This window comes from Oryza glaberrima, chromosome 12 (genome assembly GCF_000147395.1).
Source record: "Oryza glaberrima chromosome 12, OglaRS2, whole genome shotgun sequence".
Classification (NCBI taxonomy): domain Eukaryota; kingdom Viridiplantae; phylum Streptophyta; class Magnoliopsida; order Poales; family Poaceae; genus Oryza; species Oryza glaberrima.
In genome coordinates, this window is record NC_068337.1 from 12,745,748 (window position 1) to 12,764,355 (window position 18,608).

The 18,608-nt window shown below is 48.3% G+C and overlaps 1 protein-coding gene across 1 annotated transcript; it reads left to right on the plus strand.

The window, feature by feature from the left end:
• Nucleotides 1-15,205: 15,205 nt before the first annotated feature.
• Nucleotides 15,206-18,503, plus strand: LOC127757774 (uncharacterized). The gene has a single exon (XM_052283349.1). The coding sequence runs from the start codon at nucleotides 15,254-15,256 to the stop codon at nucleotides 17,582-17,584; it is 2,331 nt and encodes a 776-aa protein (XP_052139309.1). The 5' UTR covers nucleotides 15,206-15,253; the 3' UTR covers nucleotides 17,585-18,503.
• Nucleotides 18,504-18,608: the final 105 nt, after the last annotated feature.

Below are 18,608 nucleotides of genomic sequence, written 5' to 3' on the forward strand. Positions count from 1 at the left end.
CACAACCAATTGGCAATTTGTAGCTAAAGCCCTAGAATCGAAGAAGCAATTTCTTCTAGGCAAAATCCTCCTCGGCTACTTGTACCAAATGCTGAACAATGCATCGGCCGAGATAGCTGTCGACTCAGTAGTTGGAGCAGGTGGACCATGGTGGCTGCTGCAGACTTGGCTAAATCTGATGGTCATGAAAGTTGTCAATCGGCCATCTGTGACAGAAGCCGAATTCCCAAGACTGGAGCCAATCACAGAAGACGATGGAGAAGAACGCACCCATCACAGATGTATGTCTTATGGGGAATATGCATCCACACCAGCCGATGCTGGAGCAAAACTATCGGCTGAACTACTCAAGGATTGGTTCTACAGTTTTTACGAGGGCTTTCAGAAAGATGCTCGGTTCTGGTTTCCATATGAAGACTCAGCAAACTTTGAGCTCCCATCAGACTTTAGATTTGAAGACCTCAATCATGAAAGATACCAAAAGTCCAGGGAAATTTTCTTACCTACAATCAGCCCATGCATCCTTCTAGTCGGCATTCATCAGGGAAGAAACATCCAAGTCTCTTATGAATTCTATCACCCAATGAGCTCAGCCAGACAACTTGGAATGGGCCAACTCCCAATTGGCTTATTCTTTGCCGATAAGATCCAGTGCCGAGGGGAAATTTCATCAACCTTGAAAATATAGAGCTAGCAAGGTTTAGGAGCAAAAATTTTGACAGATGGTGGGGTGAATGGAAGTTGCATCTGTTCTATCAACCAGCCACAATGTATATGACAGATCTCTTTCCTGATGTCATACCTCAGGTAAGTCTTAATCTTATTAATTGTATTTGAACAATGGGCAGCCGATTCATAACTTGACTAATCTTATCTTCTGTTTTGCAGACAACAGAATCTTCCCCTCCACATTAAAGCAATAGTGGCAGAGACATTGAATATGCCCAGGTCTAATTCCAAATGGAGGTGGACCATCTCCTCCTGTCATCGGCTATAATGCTCCCAAGACATCAACTCTTCTTCAAGGGCTCATCAGAGAACCAGCTGATGCCGGCAAAAAGAGGAAAACCAGAGCATCGGCTGTAGATACTTTGGCCCCGGCTCCAAAGAAGAAACCTAAGTCAAATAAGACCAAGCCAGGCGATGACCTGCCTGCCCTAGATCCATCCATTGAACAAGCTCTGGATGAAGAAGAGATCGAAGAGGATGTTGATCAAGCTGCAGCCGAAGTGAGCGACACAGAGAGAACACCATCGGCTTCGCCCAAGCAGATCCCTCCAACTCCTTCTGCCCCAGTTCATTTTTCAAGGGTAAGCAACTTTCCTCGACTCCTTTTGTAATCGCTTTACTTATAGTCGATTACTCACAGATTTTTTAGTTGCAGAAGAAGAAAATTGCTGTGAAGAAGATATCGGCAGCAACAACTCTCAAACCGGCTCCACCAGTAAGATATTCTTAATTCTTTCACTAGTTGGTCCCAGCCGATTTTGTCTAACACTTGTCTCTTTTAGAGCCTCCTCCTCCTCCTCCTCCTGTACAACAATCATCGAGTGACCAAACTCCATCGGCTGTAGGGAGTCACCATGTTGAAGAAGAAGTACAACCACCTGCTCCTGCTATCCCAGTAAGTCTATTTTCAAACACCAAGTCTTAGATCGGCTATATCTGTTTGACATCTAACTGTCTTTAAATTTCTCTTTTATAGGCCTTAGCCGATCTGTTCTCTTTTGATATCAAAGATTACTTTGATGAGACAGAAGAAGACACCACGAGCAAAGCCTTAGCCCCCCTATCCGATGATGTGAAGAAAACTCTTGAAGATATCTCTCATCGGCTAGAGGCCTCCTCTTTAGACAGCTTGGTGGTCGACTGTGGATCAATTAGGACTCGGCTACACGAAGTTCAAGCTCTGATTCCCGAAGAACTGGCCGATGTCCTTACTCCAGCTGCTTATCTTGAACAACATCAATTCAAGTTGGAGAAAGCCAAGCAGAGACTAGCCGAACGCCGAGAACGCAAAGAAATTGAAGCTACCATCCAGGCCAATCGGCAAATCGTACATGAAGAGAAGTCCAAACTTGATCAGTTATCTGAAGGCCCGATCAGGTCTAATATTGATCGGCTGGAAGCTCGCAAGATTGAGCTCTTGGCACAACTTTAAGAATGCAACGCTGAACTGGACCTGGAACACAAGAAGCTAGCCGACCTCCCACAGTCTGTCGAGGCTGAAGTCGGCTATGAAGAATGTCGATGATATGACCAAGTCCCTAAAAGTCATCCCTGGAACCGATGCTCAAGGGGCCCAAGCCATCGAGGAAGTAGAACAAATTAGGCTAATAGCTATATCAGCTATCCAGTGCTACTTGCCTCAGTGATACCTTGTGTAATATATCTTAGGAATTTTTGTAATCAGCTAAGAAACTCTGACTCTTCTTGTAACTCATCTTAATAACATTCATGCCAATTTTTGTATTCCTTCAACCATGCATCAATGCTTGATTCAGTGGCAAGGCAACAAGATTGAAATTATGCCAGACGACAGGTCAGTCAATGTTGCCAGTGTCGATTTAGCTCTTTGGGAGATGGATGGTCTCGATTTCTTATCTGGAAAAGTTTGGGATGGTGATTTTCTAAAAGTGTTCGATTCTGATATACAGCCAATTGAAGATGGAGAGCCCAAGCTATTATTTTGAGGGCGTCGTGGATGGTTTAAACGTCTACACCAAGGACATAGTAGATGATCTCGATGACAAGCAATGACAGGGTTTCATGTCGGCCGACAATTTGGAAGAAATTATCATAGGTCCAGGTGATCGACCAAGCCCAACATTTGTTAGTAAGAATTTATCTTCAGAATTTAGAACCAAGTTGATAGAGTTGTTAAAGGAATTCAGAGATTGCTTTTCTTGGGAGTATTATGAGATGCCAGGACTCAGCCGATCAATTGTTGAACATCGGCTACCTATTAAACTAGGGGTTAGACCACATCAACAACCTCCAAGAAGATGTAAAGCCGATATGCTTGAGCCTGTCAAGGCTGAGATTAAACGTCTATATGATGCTGGTTTTATTCGTCTGTTCCGATATGCTGAGTGGGTCTCTAGTATAGTTCATGTTATCAAAAAGAACGGCAAGGTCAGGGTGTGCACTGATTTCAGGGATTTGAACAAAGCTACCCCAAAGGATGAGTATCCAATGCCAGTAGCCGATCAGTTAGTCGATGCTGCTTCAGGGCACAAGATATTGAGTTTTATGGATGGAAATGCAGGATACAATTAGATCTTCATGGCCAAAGAAGACATACATAAGACAGCTTTTAGGTGTCCTAGTGCAATTGGCTTGTTTAGGTGGGTTGTAATGACTTTTGGCTTGAAGAGTGCTGGAGCCACGTATCAAAGAGCCATGAACTATATTTATCATGATCTGATCGGTTGGTTGGTTGAAGTTTATATTGATGATGTGGTTGTTAAGTCTAAGAAGGTAGAGGACCACATAGCCGATCTGAGGAAGGTTTTTGAGAGGACCAGGAAATATGGCTTGAAGATGAACCCAACAAAGTGTGCTTTCAGCGTATCGGCTGGCCAGTTTTTGAGATTTCTTGTTCATGAGAGGGGAATTGAGATAACTAAAAGAAGTGTTAATGCAATCAAAAAGATTTAGCCTCCAGAGAACAAGATAGAGCTGCAGGAGATGATCGGCAAAATAAATTTTGTTAGAAGGTTTATTTCTAATTTGTCTGGGAGGTTAGAGCCCTTTACACCATTATTAAGATTGAAAGCTGATCAAAAGTTTACATGGGGGGCAGAGCAACAATATTAAGGAATATCTTAGCGCTCCTCCAGTTTTGATTCCTCCGCAGAAAGGGATACCTTTTAGGTTATATTTGTCAGCCGGTGAGAAGTCAATCGGCTCGGTCTTAATTCAGGAGCTCGAAGGAAAGGAAAGGGTTGTGTTCTATCTAAGTCGTCGGCTCTTGGATGCAGAAACTAGATATTCTCCTATGGAGAAGTTGTGCTTGTGCTTGTATTTTTCCTGTACAAGGTTGAGGCATTATCTATTGTCCAACGAATGCACTGCATATGCAAAGCCGATGTCGTCAAGTACATGTTGTCGGCTCCGATTTTGAAAGGAAGGGTTGGAAAATGGATATTTTCTTTAACAGAATTTGTTCTTCGGTATGAGTCGCCGAAGGTAGTCAAGGGGCAAGCTATAGCCGATTTCATTGTTGATCATCGTGATGATTCAATCGGCTCAGTTGAGATTGTGCCATGGACTTTATTCTTTGAATGTACTCATGGTTGTGGTATCGGCTTAGTTATAATTTCCCCTTGGGGGGCTTGTTTTGAGTTTGCTTATACTAAACCTTATGCAACCAACAATCAAGCAGAGTATGAGGCAGTTCTCAAAGGGTTGCAGGTACTCAAGGAGGTTGAAGCCGATGCTATTGAAATTATGCGGGATTCTTTGCTAGTGATAAGTCAATTGGCAGGAGAATACGAGTGCAAAAATGATACATTAATAGTTTACAACGAGAAATGTCGAGAGCTGATGAAGGAGTTTCGGCTGGTGACCTTGAGGCATGTGTCTCGAGAACAAAGTATTGAAGCTAATGATTTGGCCCAAGGGGCATCGGGATATAAGCCGATGATCAAAGATGTCAGGGTTGAGATTGCTGCATTAACATCCGATGATTGGAGGTATGACGTGCATCAGTATTTACAGAATCCATCTCAATCGGCTTCTCGAAAATTGAGATATAAGGCGTTGAAGTATACTTTGTTGGATGAAGAGCTCTATTACCGGACGTTTGATGGGGTGTTGCTTAAGTGTTTGATTGCCGATCAGGCTAAGGTTGCAATCAGCGAGGTTCATGAAGGAATTTGCGGCACTCATCAATTGGCTCATAAGATGAAGTGGTTGCTTCGACGTGCAGGGTATTTTTGGCCGACAATGCTGGAGGATTGTTTCAAATATTACAAGGGATGTCAAGATTGTCAGAAGTTTGGGGCGATTCAGAGAGCACCGGTGTCGGCTATGAATCCTATCATTAAACCATGGCCATTTAAAGGTTGGGGAATTGATATGATCGGCATGATTAATCCACCATCGAGTAAAGGGCATAAGTTTATATTGGTGGCAACCGATTATTTCACCAAGTGGGTAGAGGCGATTCCTTTGAAGAAGGTTGATTCTAGAGACGCTATACAATTTGTTCAAGAGCATTACAACCGATCAAGGCTCAATCTTCGTATCCGATAAGTTTGTTCAGTTTGCCGATAGCATGTGAATCAAATTGTTGAATTCTTCACCATATTATGCACAAGCTAATGGGCAGGCCGAGGCATCTAACAAAAGTTTAATCAAATTGATTAAGAGAAAGATTTCTGATTATCCTCGGCAATGGCATACTCGTTTAGCCGAAGCATTATGGTCTTATCAGATGGCTTGTCATGGATCGATCCAAGTCCCTCCTTATAATCTTGTTTATGGACATGAGGCTGTTTTACCATGGGAGGTTAGAATCGGCTCGAGGAGAACAGAGTTGCAAAATGAGTTGACAGCCGATGAATATTATCATCTCATAGCCGATGAAAGGGAAGACTTGGTTCAATCTAGATTAAGAGCCCTTGCAAAGGTTACCAAGGATAAGGAACGAGTTGCTCGGCATTATAACAAGAAAGTGGTGCCCAAGACTTTTTCGGAAGGTGAACTTGTATGGAAGTTGATTTTGCCGATTGGGACTCGGGATAACAAATTCGGCAAGTGGTCACCAAATTGGGAAGGACCGTTCCAAATCTATAAGGTTGTGTCTAAGGGAGCTTACATGTTGCAAGGACTTGATGGGGAAGTCTATGGACGAGCGCTAAATGACAAGTACCTGAAGAAATATTACCCAAGTGTTTGGGTTAATGCATAATCGGCTGATGCTGCCGATACATGATAGCCGATGTGTTTGCATCGCCTTGAGATGGCCGATATTGTTATATCGCCCTTAATTGTGTTCATATTGTAATCGGTTGTGGTTTGCCGATGTGCAACGGCCGATATTATTATGTCGCCCTTAGTTGTTTTCATATTGTAATCGGTTGTGGTTTGCCGATGTACAATGGCCGATATTGTTATATCGCTCTTAGTTGTTTTTATAATTTTATCAATGCTATTGACATTGTAAAATTAGGGGGGCACATATATGAAAAATTGCCAATTTTTAAGCAAAATATGGAGTCATACTAAATCGGCATGAAAGTTATTAAGATGAGTTACATGAAGAGTCAGAGTTTCTTAGCCGATTACAAAAATTCCTAAGATATATTACACAAGCTATCACTGAGGCAAGTAGCGCTGGATAGCCGATATAGCTCTTTGCCTAATTTGTTCTACTTCCTCGATGGCTTGGGCATCTTGAGCATCGGTTCCAGGGATGACTTTTAGGGACTTGGCCATATCAGCGACATTCTTGATAGCCGACTTCAGCCTTGCTTTCTGTTCTTCGACAGACTGTGGGAGGTCGGCTAGCTTCTTGTGTTCCAGGTCCAGTTCGGCGTTGCATTCTTGAAGTTATGCCAAGAGCTCAATCTTGCGAGCTTCCAGCCGATCAATATTAGACCTGATCGGGCCCTTAGATAGCTGATCAAGTTTGGACTTCTCTTCATGTACGATTTGCCGATTGGCCTGGATGGTAGCTTCAATTTCTTTGCGTTCTCGGCGTTCGGCTAGTCTCTGCTTGGCTTTCTCCAACTTGAATTAATGTTGTTCAAGATAAGCAGCTAGAGTAAGGACATCGGCCAGTTCTCCAGGAATCACAGCTTGAACTTCGTGTAGCCGAGTCCTAATTGATCCACAGTCGACCACCAAGCTGTCTAAAGAGGAGGCCTCTAGCCGATGAGAGATATCTTCAAGAGTTTTCTTCACATCATCGGATAGGGGGGCTAAGGCTTTGCTTGTGGTGTCTTCTTCTGTCTCATCAAAGTAATCTTTGATATCAAAAGAGAACAGATTGGCTAAGGCCTATAAAAGAGAAATTTAAAGACAGTTAGATGTCAAACAGATATAGCCGATCTAAGACTTGGTGTTTGAAAATAGACTTACTGGGATAGCAGGAGCAGGTGGTTGTACTTCTTCTTCAACATGGTGACTCCCTACAGCCGATGGAGTTTGGTCACTCGATGATTGTTGTACAGGAGGAGAAGGAGGAGGAGGCTATAAAAGAGACAAGTGTTAGACAAAATCGGCTGGGACCAACTAGTGAAAGAATTAAGAATATCTTACTGGTGGAGCCGGTTTGAGAGTTGTTGCTGCCGATATCTTCTTCACAGCAATTTTCTTCTTCTGCAACTAAAAAATCTGTGAGTAATCGACTATAAGTAAAGCGATTACAAAAGGAGTCGAGGAAAGTTGCTTACCCTTGAAAAATGAACTGGGGCAGAAGGAGTTGGAGGGATCTGCTTGGGCGAAGCCGATGGTGTTCTCTCTGTGTCGCTCACTTCGGCTGCAGCTTGATCAACATCCTCTTCGATCTCTTCTTCATCCAGAGCTTGTTCAATGGATGGATCTAGGGCAGGCAGGTCATCGCCTGGCTTGGTCTTCTTTGACTTAGGTTTCTTCTTTGGAGCCGGGGCCAAAGTATCTACAGCCGATGCTCTAGCTTTCCTCTTTTTGCCGGCATCAGCTGGTTCTCTGATGAGCCCTTGAAGAAGAGTTGATGTCTTGGGGGCATTATAGCCGATGACAGGAGGAGATGGTCCACCTCTATTTGGAATTAGACCTGGGGCTTATTCAATGTCTCTACCACTATTGCTTTGATGAGGAGGGGAAGATTATGTTGTCTGCAAAACAGAAGATAAGATTAGTCAAGTTATGAATCGGCTACCCATTGTTCAAATACAATTAATAAGATTAAGATTTACCTGAGGTATGACATCAGGATAGAGATCTGTCAAATACATTGAGGCTGGTTGATGGAACAGATGCAGCTTCCATTCACCCCACCATCTGTCAAAATTTTTGCTACTGAACCTTGCCAGCTCTATATTTTCAATGCTGCCCAGAGGAGGTCCTTGGAGATTGAGCAGACGATCCATCATCAAGGTTGATGAAATTTCCCCTCGGCACTGGATCTTATCGGCAAAGAATAAGCCAATTGGGTGTTGGCCCATTCCAAGTTGTCTGGCTAAGCTCATTGGGTGATAGAATTCATAAGAGACTTGGATGTTTCTTTCCTGATGAATGACGACAGGAAGGATCCATGGACTGATTGCAGCTGAGAAAATTTCCCTGGACTTTTGGTATCTTTCATGATTGATGTCTTCAAATCTAAAGTCCGATGGGAGCTCAAGGTTTGCTGAGTCTTCATAAGGAAACCAGACCCGGGCATATTTCTGAAAGCCCTCTTAAAAACTACAGAACCAATCCTTGAGCAGTTCAGCCGATAGTTTTGCTCCAGCATCGGCTGGTGTGGATGCATATTCCCCATAAGACATACATCTGCGATGGGTGCGTTCTTCTCCATCGTCTTCTGTGATTGGCTCCAGTCTTGGGAATTCGGCTTCTGTCACAGATGGCCGATTGACAACTTTCATGACCATCAGATTTAGCCAAGTCTGCAGCAGCCACAATGGTCCACCTGCTCCAACTACTAAGCCGACAGCTATAAATCACTTAGATCGATGTCGATCAGAGTTAGAGTCATCGGCCCTTGATTGAACAATTAGGTAACGGGATTTCATTTGTACAACCTGGAAAAAGAATATGAGAGATCCATCTACTCCATGCTTAAGTATATGACCTTGCACTAAGTAAGATTCATAAATGTTGGTGCGAGGGACTGAAATGTAAGCTATCTGATCATGAGAAAGAACTCCTAACCCCTTTGCTATGTGAGTAATCAAGGAAGTGCATTCTATTGGAGCAGTGAACTTCACATTTTCTAACCATTGCCTAATCATACATTGCACAGGAGCAACCTTGATCTTTCTAACTATGGCATAAAGAATAATCAACTCATCCTCCCTAATAGGTGTAAGATCTCCTCGAGGGAACAAAGTCATGGCAATCCATTTATGCATGAGCCAAAGTGTGGGATTATGAATGTCATTAATTCTGAGTTTCCTGCAAATTGGTGCACCAGAAATGTCTTCCCAAAATATGTTTTTCTCAAAACTAGAAGTTGTTTTCTGAAAATCAGATCTACAGACATCATGAAAACCGAGAAGTGTACTTAAGCCTCTCCATGTAAGCTCAAATTCTTTACGAAAAGGATGAAAAGAAATTCCATCTTCCACTTCCCGCAAGGTGTAAAGAAATTGCAAAGTAAGCAAACGAGAGCCTGGCTCATCTACGTCAGCTAATTTCTACCAACCAATAGCTTTCCACACAGTTCTAAAATCAACATCCATGCCTATCTTTTGCAGAAGTTGCGGATCATAGGCTTGGCTGTGAGCAAATGTCCAGTCCTTGAGCATCCGGTAGGCTGCATTTCCTGATCATCAACGAGCTCGAGGTCGGAGTCACTCAACAAACTTGGTGCGGTGTCTGCATCCTCCATTGCGATGTCGGTGGACGAGTGAGCACTCAACTCGTCTTGGTGACGGCTCGAATGAGAGCCAGATCCCTTCTGGAACAGACGGGAAAGCCATCTCTTCATCTCTGCAGAAATAAGCAAAGCACAAAAACAGACTCGAGCGCGGGTTAAAGCTAGCAGGACTTCTACCCGCCGAATCTTCTCACCCAGATAACTTGTGTATGCAAGAGGGAAATCAAAATGCTAGAACTAAAATTTAAGACAAGATTGAATTAGCTCAAAATGAATTTGGGAGCAAAAGAGAGTTTCAGAGAGAGTGAAAGTGAATTGGATTTGTAATGAACTCCCTCTCCAGGCCAAGCCACTTATATAACGCACCCATAATGGCTACAACTGTGAAGTGGGACCCACTAGCCGTTACCTCCCAAAAGGAGGTAGCCGACCGTTGCCTGGCAGGTTCGGCCGAACCCCTGGTGGGCCAAGCTGGCCCCACATTTAGCCGTTGGACTCCAACGGTCACATGTGTGGGGGCCACGCTGATGATGGCTGAAAACTTTATTATTTTTTCTCAGAAATTTCATTTTGCAAATTTATCTCAAATTTTAAATCCTAATGCAAGTTTCCCTTGAAATTAAAACATGCTTTAATGCAAAAAATCAAAATGATGAAAAATAAATATGAGATACATACCAATTAACCTATTGGCAAGGGCGACGTCATTTTGAGTCCGACGAGCAAGACCATACCTCCATAAAATTCAGATCATTGATTTTCCACCCTACTCCGGAGCTAGTGCAGCAGATGTCGTCTTTTTGATTCGCCACACCTTTTTTGGTCTTAGGTATGGGAGGCAGCTTTTTGGGCGCCGGCTTTACAGGTTGCTTGGCCTGCACACCAGTTTTAACTGGGGTCTTCTTTGGACGGGGCCTACTCATTGACGCTTCCTTCTCTAGGAATTTCTTCATGAACGCAATGAGGTTGTTTGTCTTTGGCGGTTTCACTTCGACCACTCTGATGTTTCGTGGATTCGGCCCATACTTGATCTTGACCATTGAGCATTGCTCCATCCTTGGCCTAAACTTGAATTTCTTCTCCTTCTCATTGATGCAAAACCGAATGTTTCCGGCTCCTACATCAACGCTCGCTTCAGCGTTTCCTTGTCTGATTCCATGTCAAGCACCACAAAATCCACTAGGATGAAGAAATCCCGGATCTTTACTGGCACATCCTCGGTTATTCCCGTTGGGTAGCAGACCAACGAGTTAGCAAGCTGGAGCCGCATCGGTGTTGGTACCAACACCGTGTAGTTCAGTTTGTCAAAGACGTCCTTGGGCATGACGCTTACGCTTGCTCCCAAGTCGCAGAGGGCCTGGTCAAAGTGTTGCGTCCCAATCGAGCATGTGATTGTGGGACACCTCGGATCTTTCTTCTTCTCCGGGAGTCGGTATCCATGTCATCCGCTGCCGGACTGCAGCCGCCTCCATGTCGTCCGCTGCCGCTGCACCTCCTCACTACTACAAATCACATTTTCCCGTACAGTCAAAATGCATCTTTCCGTGCGGAGGTTTTGTCCGTCTGTAACCAAGGGTCTGTGAAAATAAATATTTTCACGTGTGGGCAGCCCAACCGCACGGAAAAATCCATCCTCACGTGCGGTTAGATTAGTTGGACCGCATGGAATAATCAATTTTTTGTGTGCGGTCCGGTTATATCACCCGCACAGAAAAATCAAATTCCAAAAAAAATAAAAAATCAAAAAAATAAACCCTATCCGGCCTGCCGGCGCGCATGCAGCGGAGCCGGCGGCGCCCCCTCATCATCGTTGCTCGAGGCCGCCACCAGAGCTTCGCGGGATAGGGCGATGGAGTTGCCGCCTTCGCCATCGACCGCGCCACAGCCGCCCGGCCGTCGCTGAGCCTTCGCTGTCGACCACGCCCCCCGTCGCCCGGCCGTCGCTGTCGCGGGAGTCGTCACCATCCGCACTCGCCAAGCCGCGCGACGCCCCGCCGCTGTCCGCGCCCGCAGCGCTGCGCGGCGATGGATCGGCCTCCCCGGAGCTTCGCGAGGGCGGCGAGGGCGAGCGGCCTCCCGAGACAGTGGTGAGGGAGAGCAGCCGCTGCTCCTTTGCTCGCCGAGCCACCGCGGCTCCTCCGCCAGTAGCCGTCGCGCCGCCTCCTGCGCCGTCGGCAGCGGCGGCGACGACGCCCCGGCCCATTGCCAACGAGAGGCAGAGGAGAGAGAGAGGGGGAAGGGGAGGAGAGGAGAGGAGAGGAAAGGCAAAGAGAGAGGAGTGATTGAGGAGAATAAAAAGGGGGAAAGGAAGAGAGAGTATGTGAAAAATTTGAAGTGGGTGAGAGGGAAAAGAGGGAGAGGTATTTTTCCGTGCGGTCCACATAAAAAGCCCGCACGTGAAAATCGATTTTTCTGTACGGTCCTCTTAAGTCGACCGCACGGGATAATGAGGATTATTCTGTGCAATCGGGTTAAGACACCCGCACAGGAAAATGTATTTTCCCGTGCGGGTGACAGCCCGGCGCTGGTCACTCGGTTTTTCCATACGGAGCCACTTATGGCCCGTCTGGAATCTATCGGGGCCGGCGTCTCGAAAAATCATTCCTTTACTAGTGCCTCTCTCTCCCCGATCTGGCGGAGGGGAGGTCCGGGGCGCTGCTGCACCTCCCTTCCCCCCGATCTAACGAAGGGGAGGCCGCCGCTACCGCAAAGAGAGAGAGAGGAGAGGAGAAGCCGAGAGAAGGGGAGAAGTGGAGAGAGAGAGAGAGGAAAGAGAGGAGCTAGGGGAGAAGCCGAGAGAAGGCTCGGCCTTATCTCCTGCCGGTGTGGGTGTGGGCCCCACCGGGAGGAAAAATATCTCCCCCGGCTGGCTAGGCTCGATTTTATAGGTGTAAAAAAAAACCGATACCTATAATATACATGCCGGTTTTTCACTAAAACTGACACATATCTTTGTTTAAAGGTGTCGGCTTTAATTTTTTGGCAAATTTTGCTACAGGACACTCGTTATGTGTGGTTTTAGCCCAGGGACACCGCAAAACGTGGCTTTGGGGAAAGACACTCCATAACCATGGATATTTGCCGATGGACACCATGTCGTCTAACTGAAGCTTGTCGTGCTGACGTGACGGTCGGGAGCCCGGTTTTTTAACCGGTCGGACCTAAATGCCCCTGCGCCTTATCCTCATATTAGACAAGAGAACACGAGAGAGGAGAGAATGAGAGACCGATGGAGACAGCTCTCTGGACGGCGTCGACGCGTGGCCAGAGGCTTTCTTTTCCCAAGTCCCAACTCAGTCGCCCCCATCTCACTTTCCATTCCACTGCCGACCACATCGAGAGAACGAACCCCAGCTGCTCCTTTCTTCCTCATCTTCATCATCGGCCACGAAGAAGATGATGGCCGCATTCGTCGATGAGCTATGGTCGTCTCCTCTCCTGTCACATTCTGTAACCTTCTCAAGATGTTGATTCCATTCCCTCTAATTTCGCCCTTTTTCATGTAGTGGATCGACGGGAATGCCGTCGTGCCCAGAAGAGCTCTGGAGCGCGCACCGAGCGCCACCGTGACGGCATCGTCACCGACACCGTCGATCTAGACCAAGCTGGGCCAAGGTGTCACGCCAGTGTCTTCGCCTCATCCTCCCCCCCATTCCCCCTCAAGTATCCCAAAGAATGGTGCACCGTAGGGGGAGAGCACGCCCCTTTCTTCCTCGGCACCGATCTGAACCCACCGCCTAGCACCATCGTCGATTCCGCCTCCTCCGATGAGCCATTAATCGATTCTTTGCGCATGAACCATCCCTAGAACCTCTCTAACACGAAGGACATACATTCATGGCAGTTCTTGGAGTAAAACGCGCTGTCGCCGTCTTCCCCAAGAAGAGCACCACGATGTTCCACCAGCCGTTGCTGATGACCAAGCTCGACATCTCTTCCTGACAGTTTGGTGAGTACCCTGGAGCCTAGAGGACCACATGCATGCAGTTCATCCACTTAGAAACAGCCTCCAAAACCACATGCAACACCACCCCGAGAACCATCGCCGCTTCGATCGCCGTCGTCATTGATTCCGGCCACCATAGCTTGCAAGAAAACCACCTATAACCTTGCCTTGAACCCCTCTACATTTTCTCTTTAGGTTGCATGCCGAGATCTTCCACCGTTCACCACCAGCGAGCTCGAGAACGAGCTCGGCCATGGCTAGCTCTGTGTCAGCTCGAACCAAGGACCTCTGTTGAGAAGAATCAAAACTCTAGGTACTAGTTTGTAAAAACTACCTCACACATGAAACGGTCATAGGACTGTGGGTTGGTTCCTAGAAAACTCTAGGGCCTTTCTGCATATTTGCACGGCATTCAGGTCCGACCAGGGTTTTTAGGTCTGCATAAGGCGCAGGGGCATTTAGGTCCGACCAGGTAAAAAACCGGGCTCCCGACCACCACGTCAGCACGGCAAGCTTCAGTTAGACGGCGTGGTGTCCATCGGTAAATATCCACGGTTATGAAGTGTATTTCCCCAAAGCTACGTTTTTCGGTGTCCCTGGGCTAAAACCACACATAACGAGTGTCATGTAGCAAAATTTGCCTATTTTTTATTCTTTTGAGGGCGGGAAGAGCGCTATAGGTTAGGTGCCGGTTTTATCACTTCCGATACCTATAGTGGCACACCTATTTGATACTATTTTGTAGTAGTGTAAGGCTATAATAAAGTTGACTGCTCCATCTGACGGTTCATGATTTTTAGATGCCGGCGCCATTATTGGGAGGCATCGAGAAGGGATCGTTGGAAGGGGAAGAGACATGGGTCAACTGGTCAACCCTTTGGGAGAGGACGAGAGCGGAAAAGCTGATGCGCGATCGATCGCCAGGGCCAACTAGTAGCGATCAGTTCCCCACCCCCCCTCCCTTCATCTGGTTTCCTTTTTTGGCACAGCATTACTTTCCTATTTTAGTAAATTTATGCACATAAAGTTTATACACATCAAGTTTACACATAAAGTTTAGGGACAAAAAGTTTATATATCCGATTCAAATTTGAATTTGAATTCAAATATTTTTTATATATAGTATTTCTATACATCTAAAGTTTATAGACCTAAAGTTTATAGTTCTAAAGTTTATAAACCTAAAGTTTATAAGTCAAAAGTTTATATACCCGTTTCAAATTTGAATTTGAATTATATCTTATTTAAATTTTAATTTGAATTCAAATATTTTCTATATATAGTATTTTTATACATCTAAAGTTTATACACCTAAAGTTTATAGATCCAAAGTTTATAAGTCAAAAGTTTATATACCCGATTCAAATTTGAATTTGAATTCAAATTTTTTATATATAATATTTCTTTACATAAATTTTTCTAACTTTTGTTTTTTAAAATCAATTTTGTGGTGTACTGTAGTAGAGAAGAGAAGAAGGGGGAGGAGGAAGGGGGAAGAGGGACGTATAGGGGACAGTCCCCATATTTTACATTTTAGCCCTTCACGGGAAGAGAGTATGCACGAACCGCTCATTTTTGCCTCAATAATTGCACACTAATCTGCGCGGATTTCGATATATAGAGATTAGTCAAGACACATGCTTTGAAAGCCAGGTGATCAATCAACAGCTACTCTATAAATGAGGCATCCAAGCTCATCATCTAACTACGCAAACACAAACCGACTGATCATTAAGTGAAGAACATCTCTTTGTTCTTTCTTTGGACAGATCGGAATGGGGAAGAGCCGCGGCAGCATCGCTTTCTTCGGCACCTACAGGCCCCCGGTGCCCCTGGATATCTTCTCCTGCCCCGCTAATCCGCCGCCGCAGTCTGCCAAGGACGAGCTGCTCCTCACCGACGGGGAGTCGTACAACCAGAACGGGCAGCCTATCCCAGCAGCGGCGCTCAAAGAGCTCCTGACGTTCTTGGGCAAGAAGAACCCGAAGCTGGCGTCGGAGTGCGGCGCCACCCCGGAGGACGCGGAGAAAGGCCGCGTCACCGGCCTGGTGTTCGTCTCCGAGAGGGACAGGGGCCTGGAGACGCTGCACGTGGCTTTGCGGTTCGTCGCCGGCGGCAAGTTCAAGGTGCTGAGCCTGGGCAACATCTACGGTGCCGACACCTTCGGCGGAGTGCGCATGGAGGACAGCGGCTGCGTCGCTGGCGGCTTCAAAGTTGGGCGTACCACCGTCGGCCACTCCCTGGTGTACGTGTCCACCAAGGCGCCTGTGAAAGCACGGCGCACCCCGTGGACCGTGGTGTACAGAACCGACCTCGCCGACGGCAAGACCGAGCGCCTGACGCCGCTGGGCCAGTACGATCTGAGCCCGGCGGTGTCGCCGTCGGGGAAGATGGTGGCGGTGGCCAACTTCCAGCAGAACAGGTGGAACGGCGAGATCGAGAACCTCAAGACGGACATTGTGGTCATGAACGTGGACAAACGAGCGCAGGGCCGCAGCGATCGCAGGGTGCTCATCAAGGACGGCGGCTGGCCGACGTGGGGCAGCGACAACGTCATCTTCTTCCACCGAGGCTTCGACACCACGCCGCCCTCCAACACCGCCAGGTGGGGCGTCTTCCGGTTCGACATCGCCGCTGGCAAGGAGGAACGCGTGACGGATGAGAGCATCGATGCCATGACTCCGGCGGCCATCAGCGAGACCCAAGTGGCCGTGGCGACCGTCCGCGAGAAATCCAAGCAGGTCCTCATGAAGGTGGAGCGCGTGGTGACGCAGTACAGGCACATCGAGATCTTCGACACGGCCTCCAAGACGTCGGTGGCCATCACCCAGAAGACGAGGCCTGAAGGGGACCACTACAACCCCTTCGTGCTCGACGGAGGAACACGCGTGGGCTACCACCGCTGCCGAACCGACAAGCTACTCAAGGTCCAAAACCAAAAGAGTACTCCGACGACAAGCATCCAGAGGAGGTTCGACAAGGTGCAGCCCCCGGAGTCACACGCCGACGTGGGGCTCTTCAGGGTGACCGGCGTGTTCCCCTCCGTCTCCAAGAACGGCAAGAAGCTGGCGTTCGTGGACAACGAGTTCAAGGCCGTGTGGCTCGCCGACGGCAGGGGCCTCCGCGTGGTGTACAAGGTGAGGGCCACCAAGAGCGTCTTCTCCACGTCGTGGAACCAGAACGACGACCTGGACACGCTCTACGTCTGCGAAGGGCCGGCCTTCTCCATCGACAAGCCGGTGCAGATCATGAGGATCCCCAACGTGTCCCGGGAGGACTACGAGAACATGGAGACGTTCCCGCTCACCGACGAGGAGTACAACTGCGCTTTCCCGTCCACCAACGCCGAGGGCACCAAGCTCGTGTTCCGGTCAAGCAGGAACAGGGTGGCCGGAGGGGAGAGGCAGCACAAGAACCTCTACATCATAGACGCGGAGAAGGGGGAGGCCGCCGGTGTGGTCCCGCTCACCGACGGCCCCTGGACCGACACCCACTGCAGCTGGTCGCCGCGGGAGGGCTGCGACTGGATCGTCTTCTCCTCCACCGGCAGGCCCGAGAAAGACATAGTCAAGGGCAAGGACGAGCCGGAGAAGGACCACGGCTTGGACCCAGGCTACTTCGCCGTGTACCTGGTGAACGCCAAAGACATCAAGAAGGGCGAGGTGCCGGTGCCCGTGCGGGTGATCCACAGCGCGCCCACCATCGCCGGGCACATCAACCACCCCGTGTTCAGCCCGGACATGAAGAGCATCGTCTTCGCCGCCGACCTCGCCGCGGTCTCCGCCGACCCCATCTCCATGCCCCACTTCACGCACTCGGTCAGGCCCTACGGAGACATCTTCTCCGTCAACCTGCGTGACACCACGGACATGGCCAAGAACAGGGACATCCAGGAGTTCCACCGCATCACGCACAGCCGCTACGAGTACTCCACGCCGACGTGGACCGGCATTGCCGACGACGAGGAGGACCCCAACGCCAAGTGGAAGATGCTGGAGAGCTTGCCCAACTTCACGCCGTGGTGCCCGTACGCGCGCGGCGAAGCCGGCGAGAAAGAGGGTTGGCACATGACCGGACACCTCACCATCAAAAAGCGGTGCTGCTGAAGGAAGCTGATGATCAGGCACTTCACTTGTGCTCCAGCGCTCCAGCCATCAATAAGCTCTCCGTCTCCGTTTCGTTTGCAGTCCGGTTTTGGTGTCTGTACGTTTTCCGTTTCCGTTTCCTTGAAGAAATTCGGTTCTACAGGCGCTTTTCTCCCATCTCCGCACACCAGGCGCGCTGCTGCGCGACGCCGGCCGCGACCGCGAGCCCCGCAGGCCAGCTCTGCGCCCGCACACACGCAATCCCGACGGGAGCGACGCTGGATCGGCAACGATCGATGGCTGCGGTGGCTCCGGCCGGCGAGAGACCTCGGCCTCGTGGAGCAGTGGGAGGCGTCAGCCTCCGCACCGGCGGCAAGCAGTGGCCTCGGCGAGTAGCGACCTCGGCCTTGTCGAGCAGCGGGAGAGGCGACGGCCACGCGCTGGCGAGCAGCGACCTCGGCCTCCGTGGGTAGCGGGTGCGGCAGCGTCCTCGACCTCGGCACAGGCGGCGGCGACTCCGGTGAGCAGCGGCCTCGGCTATCGCACCCGCTCGCACGCAACGCGCACCCGCACGGCTCCGCCGGCCAAGGGCCGAGTCGTGCTCCTTGTTAGTTTGATGACGTCACATCTCCAAACAACGAAAGTGCTGTGCGCATGTGCCTTTGCTTTATCTATGGCCATTTTCCTTTAGAAAAATAATCCCAGAAATAATTTACAAATACACATATACACGTACACAACCTGAGCCGTAAATCTGATCATGTATGGCCAACAGAATTTCAGCCTAACAGAACTACAGAAGCACACATTGTATGCCATGAAGCACTCAGAATTTCAGCATTCTGTACCTGGACGGCAGTCCATATAGTGAAATAGATGCCCGGGCAAACGAACGCCGTGTCGTCGTTTCCGAGCGGCGGCGCGAAGAGTTCAGCGCAAGCAGATGGACCTCGCATGAAAAAGAAATAGTGCCCCCAAAAATAAAATCCAAATTTTGATCTTTTTGGAAGTGGAATATTAGAATCTTTTGGAGATAGGCTATTTT